Source organism: Opisthocomus hoazin, chromosome 4 (genome assembly GCF_030867145.1).
Source record: "Opisthocomus hoazin isolate bOpiHoa1 chromosome 4, bOpiHoa1.hap1, whole genome shotgun sequence".
NCBI lineage: Eukaryota > Metazoa > Chordata > Aves > Opisthocomiformes > Opisthocomidae > Opisthocomus > Opisthocomus hoazin.
Window position 1 is genome coordinate 70,189,967 of NC_134417.1, and position 8,952 is coordinate 70,198,918.

At 41.4% G+C, this 8,952-nt stretch overlaps 1 protein-coding gene across 1 annotated transcript; it reads left to right on the top strand.

Annotated features, from left to right (window-relative positions):
- Nucleotides 1-274: 274 nt before the first annotated feature.
- Nucleotides 275-8,576, top strand: SRI (sorcin). Its single transcript, XM_075419403.1, has 8 exons — nucleotides 275-420; nucleotides 1,428-1,511; nucleotides 4,850-4,919; nucleotides 5,657-5,700; nucleotides 6,728-6,875; nucleotides 7,036-7,149; nucleotides 7,620-7,678; nucleotides 8,320-8,576. The coding sequence occupies exons 1-8, from the start codon at nucleotides 370-372 to the stop codon at nucleotides 8,344-8,346; spliced, it is 597 nt and encodes a 198-aa protein (XP_075275518.1). The 5' UTR covers nucleotides 275-369; the 3' UTR covers nucleotides 8,347-8,576.
- The last annotated feature ends 376 nt before the right edge of the window (nucleotides 8,577-8,952 follow it).

Sequence of the window (8,952 nt, forward strand, 5' to 3'; positions counted from 1 at the left end):
CCCTGCCAACACCGGTAGGGGAAGGGGAGGCGGCCGGGTCCGGCAGGGCGCTCCGCCACTGGCGGGCCCTGAGGCAGCGCCGCACCGCCCCGTCCCCTTGCTGAGGAGAGGAACAGCCGCCTCCGGGCCGGCGGCCTGTACCACCCCGATGGGGGACGGTGGGGTTGGAGGGGGAGGAGCCCTCCGCTCCGCGCGGCACCGTCTTGCCCTGCCCGGCTGCCCCAGTGGCTGGAGGCAACCGCTTGCCCCGGACGGGTGGCAGAGTTTCCGGCCCTTGCCCGAGCCCGTGGCCGGGCCCGGCCCCCCCTTCCTGGCCGGGTGGTTGCGCCCGGGCGAGGCCGGACTGGTGGAGGCAGGTGCCAGGCGAAGATGGCGTTTCACGGGCAGCCGGCGCCCTGCGGCGGTTTCTATCAGGGCGGGGTGAGCCCGAGCGGCGGGGGTTGGCGGCGCGGCCTGGCTGAGGCAGGGGCGATGGCGCTTGGGGCCAGGCAGCGCCTTCTCCCCCCACCCCGCGCACTGCCGGGGCCCTGAGGCGGAGTTGGGGGCGGGGGGGGCTCTCGGCCCTGTGGCTCCTTGAGGCGGGGGGCCGCCGGCTTTCCGGCTGGCGAAGAGGGAGCGCTGAGAGCCGCGTTAGGCGAGGCTGTGCCCGTCCACCCCCGGCGGGAGGTGCCGCTGGGCCGGCCCGGTTCGGCGGGGCACAGGGCCGGGGGCTGCTGCCGGCCGGCGGGGTCCCTGTAGCGGAGGCCGCTCCCAGAGTCGGCCCCTCGGGCGAGGCCTGGTGCCTGGTGTGAGGCTGCCCTCGCTCCGCGGGCCTAAGAGGGAGCTGAGCGGCTCCGGAGGGCGCGGAACCCCCGGTCCGACTGTGGGCGGCTCCGGAAAATGGGCTCAGCTTTTGTCTGGGCGGGAGATGAGAGCCCAGACTCTGTTACACGCATGATTGGTTCAGCTCGGTCAAACAGGATCGACTTCCGTCATTTCGTAATTTTCACTTCATTAATTTTATTTTAAAATCGCCATGCTTAATGCGTATTCGTCCAAGTATTTTCCCTAGGGATCTCCCTTGCTCGACTTTTTTGAAGTGGAAAGAAAAATCTGCGGTGCCTTGATAGTCTTTATCTTCAGTACCCTGTTTTCTGCTTGTAGGAGACTAAAACTCAGCCTCGGTGAGATGTACCGAGCTGTATCTAGGTCGGTGGGTTGCTCCTGCGCAAGGTTTTACACTGATCTATTGAAGTTACAATAAACGAGTATATCGATACCAAGATTGTGTCTTTTTTTTTAAGGAATCTCTTTTTTGGTTGGTTTGGCCTTTTTGCATGGCGTGTGTATAGAAAAACACAAATGGATTCTGAAGTACAAACACTGCAGTTTCTTAACTATTAACTGAATCACTGATTTGAAATTAATTTTCTTCTTGATTTCTAAAGTATGGAGGAGCTCCAGGAGGACCAGCATTCCCTGGACAAGCTCAGGATCCTTTGTATGGTTATTTTGCTGCAGTAGCAGGGCAGGTAAACTTATGTTATTTATTTCTTGGTTTTTGTTTTGTTTATTTCTGGGGAATAATTGGAATAATTTCTACATTAGCTTTTGGAAAGAGGAATGCCTAATATTTGCAGTGAGGAAAACTGTTGTTTCAAGTTTTAAAAAATAAATTGTTCTACTTAGCCTATGTGCTGTATATGGCTGTATAGGTGTACCGTATAGCAATATACACACAGTGACTGCACAGTTTGAATAATGCTGTTAGTTTCTATGTAGTGTGTGTAAATACGTACGTATATATACACACATGTATGCATGTACGTGCTGTAGTTCCGATATAAGTATATACAGGGACTACGTAGTTACATGAAATGTTGTAACTGAATTGTGACTCGGGTCCGAGTTGGGGATTGCTGTCAGCTTCAGGAGAAAGAAGCTAGAAGCAGTGGGAAGTGTGGGCTGTGGCGATGGCCCAGCTAAGAGCAGGGCATGCTGATAAAAAAAAGAGATCATTACATGATCTTAATAGACTCACAAATGGAAAAGCAGTCTTGAGTTGTGCCAATATCTGGGTTTGCTGGTAGGATAGAGTGATTATCCTCTTAGAGGAAAAGGCATTCACAACTTTTTTCCTCCTTGCCATTCTGCACTGCATTTTTAGTTTCTTTCCTGTAATTTTGTGGTGCATATTGGTTTTGTGTGATTTCAGATGTTACTAGAAAGAAGTAGTGCTTGAACTATATTACAAAGTTTAGGAGCAAATAAGCAAGGTTTATTGAGTTGAAGTTCTGTCTTTGTTGGCCATATGTATAGCTATTTATTGTGCACTTCTAGGGTGTGTGCAAATCTAAAACTCTGCTCGTGGATCTCGTACCCACAGGTACACATAACCACAACATGAAAGTTTGAATTCAGCAATGTTAGTTGATGTTTACATTCCCAGTTAAAGATTGTAATGTGGTCTGTTTTTGTTCTCTACATTATTCTTTTGCATTAATAATGCATATTACAGTCTTTGTATTACTTCTTTAACATTGCTTATGAAAATATGTAGACTGTGTATTTTTGTAGTAAAAGAGAACGCTGGAATGACCTCTGTGCAGCGAGGCCGGCCTCCCTGGTAAGGTGGAGCCTGAGCCAAACTGCTGAACGTGCTGACAATTTGCCTGCCAGCGGAGATGCCTCTGCACCCAGGTCTCACCTGGGTGGGTGCCAGGAATCAGCAGTGGAGCAGGTAGCTGACGCTGGGAAAATGTCTAAGCTCCTAGCGTGAAGGGAGAGGAAGGTAAGGGTAAACAGGAGGCAGCCCTGGGGAGAAGAGGTGGCAAGAGCCAGACCTCAGTGAAGCATAGACCGTCCCCAGGCTTCTCAAGTGAGGCATGGTTACTGGAATCTGGGGAGCCAGGGAGCTAATGGGTACGATCAACTTAGTGCTTAAGAGTACTTACGTTAGTACTCTTAAATATTTTTTATTTGTGGAAATCATTCCTTATTGAAGTAAACTGGCTAGCTTTTGGAATGCTGTCCTTGGAATCGGAAGAGTCGGTTTCAGAGGCCTGGCTGTGCAGAAGTAAAACCCTGTAAGGAGACAGTGAAATGGAACAGATAAATTTTCAGTTGCTTTTACAGACATCCGTGCAAGTCTGTAAAAAAGCCACATTTCACAGTTTTTCAGAAGTACTTATTGTAGAATTAGTAAAGTTTTTGGCTATGGTTTGCTGCTCTCTGTGCTATTTTTACACCTACATAATATAAAATGTTATCTCTGAGCTTTCTTTGAAATAGTTTACAACAGTTCTTGTCTTAGATTTGAGGAATTAGTTTTCTTTGTTTACAGAAGTCAAAAGCATTGTTTCAAATCTTTGTTAAATTAATTGAGTCTGTCTTTGTAGGAAGTAATAATTTTCTTTTTTTAGGCTGTTCACAAAGTCTCTATGCCCTGTCTAGTTTAACTGCTTAAGTTCTACTTAAAAAAAAAAAAAAAGGCCCAGCGTCTTTTTGGTAATGTTAATCATGATTACAAATCATGCTTTTCTGTCTTCCTGCCGGTTTTAAAGTTATGCAGATCCTGCCTTTGTTTCAGAAGCCACAAGGGCTTTGAAGAGATTTGCTGCCTAATATGCATGGCTATTTCAAATGTTTGTTTGTTTTAATTTTCCTTTGAATGTAAAGTTTTAAATGCATCTGTATAGTTAGACTCATGGACTAGATTGGAAGCAATTTTGGGTTTAGCTGCCATTAATTTTACATAGAATCAAAGCATTGTTGATCCTTTTTTCAGACCGTTTCAAATATCATTTAACATATTGACTACTATTTGTCCTATAAATAATGATACTTAATTTGTGAAAGTTACCTGGCTATGCCATTCCCACAGTCCCATTTAGTAGCATATCACTGTTCTTAACAAAAAAAGAATAAACAATATGCTTACTGGATTTAAAAGCATTAGGAAAATGGTAAGGTAAATAAATTTGTTTCAAATATAAAGCAACTCTCTTCTCCCTGTGTAATGTTTTACAAAAGTCACGTCATTTTTTATACCTACAGATATAATGTTCCAACCTCAATTGAGGTTGAATTATACTCAAACTCTCTGTGAACCGAACTTCATGTTGGGTGTGTGAGGACTGTGACCTAGAGTTCCAGCTCCACTGCTGACAGCTCATTGTTTGCCAGCAATTGGCAGTTGCTTTCTCTGTTTAGCCCTGAGCAGGATGCATTGGAAGTGAGTCATTTTCCAAACAGTGCAGATAGGTATCTTTTCTGGCTTTGTTTTGCTTTTCTTTCAAAGTTCTTTGCTTTCTGCTTTTGTTTGTTCTGCTAACAACTTATGATTCACCAAAACCATTTTTTGTTTAGATTTGTAAATCTTAGGTCTGCCTTGAGAAGAGGATATGTATGATCTGGGTTCTAGTTTTCCTATGGTAGCAGTGAGATCATAAACATATGATCTAAAGTGACTACACTACCGACTAAGCTAAAATTAGTACTTTAAGGAAAGCTGTCTTTGTTCAAAATCTTGCACCTTGGTTTCTGTGAAGCTGGCTCTCAAGTATACACTACCAGTATTTGATGTGCGTTGCTTTTCTTTTTGAAGTTTAGATCAAACCTGCCAATCTTGTTCGTATTTTAGTACATCACTAGATGGGAAAGCTAATGCATATTGCAAAAATACCAGCTAAAGAAACATCACTACCAATACAGGTTATAAAAGGCAGTTTCTGTCATATAGCAGGCAGGTAATCAGTTGTTTTTTGAAGAGAACTAATTTAATGCCACTGAAAAGGGAGTGGGTACTGGGAGTAACCAGCCTGGGAGAGGGAATTAAAACAATAGCTGATACATCTTCTGTTATCGAAAGGATGGACAAATAGATGCTGATGAGCTACAGAGATGTCTCACCCAGTCAGGGATTGCAGGAGCGTATAAACGTAAGTTAATGATTCAAATAAACCAAAAAACCCCAACCCTAAAGCATACTAATTCTTATGCCATCTGCTAGAACACGCTCGTAGTAGTGCCTTCTGCAGAGGTTGTTCTTTGTTTGCATGGTGGAAGGGCTTGCTTTCCATATGCACTACTTTGAAACATAAATTCTTTGTATTTAGTTCTGTGCATATAAGACTTCCCTTCTCGGCCTCCTTAGTTCCCCACTGCTGACCTGTGGAATTGAAAAAGTGTTTTGTTTTGTAATGGACAGCCAATTCTTAAAAAGGAGGTTTGCTTTGTTTTTAAATTGAGCTTTGATATTGACCAAAAATTCTGTGGCAGGACTCCTCTGCCCGGATACCTAGTATTTGGTTTACATAGTCGAGCTTCCGTGAGCAAAACTGCCTTCCTCAAGTGGTGTCTATGGTGAAATATAAATGACCACTTTTGACTGAAACCCAAAACCATTATGGATTGAGATAAGAGCAAATTAATTTTAAATATAACTTGAATTGGCTCCAGATTGTCTGCTGTCAGTTCTTCTAGCAAGTAATGATTAAAAGCTCTTATCTGGATCAAAATATGGGATGGCTGTATACCGTGGAAGCAATTATATAATATTTTTTAATTACACTATAAGTATATAATAAAAAGCAATTTAAAATGTTACGTTCAGACAAACAAAAGTGAAACTCATTCTTTTAATAGAACTTATTTTCCCTTTTTCTCATTTAAACAGCTTTCAACTTAGAGACTTGCAGACTGATGATCTCAATGCTGGATGTATCCTTCACTATGAAATGTAAACATTTTTGCATTAAATAAGCAAATGTGAGAGGGTGCCCAAAATTTCGGAAATGCTTTGTAGTTCCCATTCAGCTCTTACTTGATCAGTGTTATAGTCAGTATAATTGGGGAACTGCAAAATTCCATTCTTATTCATTTTACTGGATGAAATAATAATTCTAGTAGATGAGGCTCGTGGTGACTGATTTTCTTACAAGTGATATCCCTCTAAGCCTGGGGGACGGTTTCTCTGTTGAATGCGTGAAGAGTCAGGTCTGGCAGCCCAGAATAGAGCTTTGTGCAAGTCACTCATTGTGCTTTCAAAATTGGACACCATCGTAGATGTCCTTCCTACTGAGTTCTGCATTTGTTCTACACAGTCTGAATACAATCTAAGCCCTCCTAAATCCTGTTGCTTAAATGAATCAGGTTCGAGTATCTAATGAGATGGTATCTGGCATTCAGCAGTAGGGCCTATGGAAGACTGGGATATAGAGTGCAAGGTTGCAATCTCTGAAATATTTTTGTCAAAACTTACATTGTTGTTTTCAAGTGTCTTGCTGTTCAAAAAGAAGAAAGCAGAAATGAAATTGGAAGGGCTGTTAGGTCACCTTGAACAAATGCGAGAATGCGAGAGAACTGATATTGTTCAAATTTTTCATTTTGCATCTATTTTTATTTCAGGTATGTATTCTATTGGTAACAATTACACTGCGGCAGGTGAAAGAGAAGTGTGTGAACGAAGTTAAATTCACAAAGAGCAAATAGTTTTATCGGGTTTCACTGAGAAGAAGTGGGGACAGCAAGTTCTCTGACCTTTGGTTTTTGTTGGTAGTATTCTCTCTCCCTGTGCTGTGGGATGGTCCAGTTAGTTTTCTACCAGAAAAATTAATAATAGTAAAATTAGTATTGACCTTCAAGAAAGAGTTTTTAACTACAGAGATAGAAATACAAATTTCCATTGAAGAGAGGGCTTTTTTTAATTTTTTAAGTTAAGAATTGGTTTTCTTAGCTTTGAAATCAGAGGGATATGTCTGGCACGCTGGGATTTAATGAGTTTAAAGAACTCTGGGCTGTGGTCAATGGCTGGAAGCAACACTTTGTAAGTTTTGACAATGATAGAAGTGGTACAGTGGATCGTCAAGAACTGGAGAAAGCCTTGATGAACATGGGTAAGTTGCAAAATGTTCTTGCTTCTGACGCTGACTTACAGCGTTTCCCAGTACCAGTTGTCACCCTGCAGTAACTGACACATGGTGTTTCCAATTAAAAATGTGTTGGGTTCTGTTAACTTACCTGTCTTTTCAATATAGATTTTTTATTTTCAAATAGGATTTAGACTGAGCCCGCAGGCAGTGACTGCAATCACAAGGCGATACAGTACCCGTGGAAAGATCACATTTGATGATTACATTGCCTGCTGTGTGAAACTCAGAGCTCTCACTGGTATGCTGGATTATAGCCTTGTTACTATCATCCCCATAATATTTTCTTATTTAATAAAATCTGATTATTCAGTTATCTAAAGTTCAGCTTTAACTTTCATGTGATGCAAAATAGGTTTCTTTCAATAGAGCTTACAGGCAGAACTGGAACAATTACAGATTATTATTTTTTAAATCCCCATTGAAAAGTGGACTTAAAATTGATGCAGGGTTTATTCCAGAGACTAGAAAACTTATGTTACGAAAATTGGGAAACTGTATTTATTAACAGAGCATAAAGGGTTGTTTGTGATAAATATGAAAATGAAGAATGGGAAATGAAGTCTTGGAATGAGTTGCAGTGTTACTGTTGAGTTCTCGTTCGTGTGACTTGGGGAATTTTATGAAAGTACAGTGCATTTTTAAAAAATCGATTAACTGTAACTCTTCTTATGTGGTTTCTGTTTTGTTTTCTTAATGCATTTTTTGCAGAATGTTTTAGAAGAAGGGATACATCTCAGCAGGGTTTTGTGAACTTCCAGTATGATGATGTAAGTAAACTTTAAGGAATCAGTTAAAATTACAGGGTAAAACTAAAGAAAACTTTAAAACTGAAGACAAACAGTAATGATTTGAGTTTGTGCCTGTCTTCCCTACATTTACGGTGTTACCTAAGAGCACAAAGGTTCTGAGTTTTGTTGAGTATTGGCTGAAAAAGTTTTGATGTATTTTATAGAGTTCTATAAGATGTTGTTGTGCGTTTTTGTCTGGACTTCTTACCAGCATGGTTCAAGAAGATCTGAGAGGCTGTGTTGCTTGCTAACATCGCTTTCTGTGACTTTTTTTGTTTTAAGGCTTCGTAGGCGTTTTTTCCAGGAAAGGCTCAGGGAGGTGCAGTGGGGACAGACACAAACCAGACTCAGTCAGGCTTGTCTGTCTTGGCTTCCTGGCAACATCTGTGCAGGAGAAGGAGAATGCTAGATTGAAGTATTCCTGGGGGTTTTGTTATTATTTTTAAGGAGATACTTTGTTTTAATTACTGTTAGCTAGTTTTCGTACTTAGTTTCAAAGCTTTTTTTGTTCATGGACTGAATTTGTTTACAGAAAAGGGTAGTGACAATTGGTGTTTTAGGAGAGTAAGTGAAAACTTGGTCTCTGCCATACATCTGATAAGTGGTTATTCTTTTTGCAGTTCATCCAGTGTGTAATGAGTGTCTAAATCAAAAGGAAGCAAGCCATGGATGATCATGACTAACATTCCAGTTTATGTTTTGCTTTGCCAAATCTTCCAATGATTGCATATCTCAATATTGGAAATTGCATATTTTATGAAGGTATCACTTTACACACTTTCATTTTTTTAATTTTGACAATGGATATTAACTACTCATGTACTGTCGTCTGTAACTTTCAACCTGTGACTATTAAAGATGTTTTTATTTTCATAAACTTGCAATTCACTATATATAACAAATTATGCAGATAGGAAGTTTTTCTGTAGCATGTTTACTTTTTTCCTGTGATTCACTAAAACCAGTTCCTGAAGCACAACTTTTCTTTGTCTGTCTTAAACAGTATCATCACATGTATGACGTAGGATGACACACTTTTTGACAGCATAAGACAGATGTACAAACTGAAAGAGCTTTTGGAGTGATCATTTTACTCTGGTCTGTTAGAATGCCAGTAAGCTTTAGTTGCTTACTTTGACAGCTGGCGATTTTCAAGATGAAGTCTGTGACACCGTGCACTGAGTGCAAGACTGTTAGAACCTCTCGTAAGCAGGGATGCGACAAAACATAGCAGAGAGCTCTTCCAGCAGCAT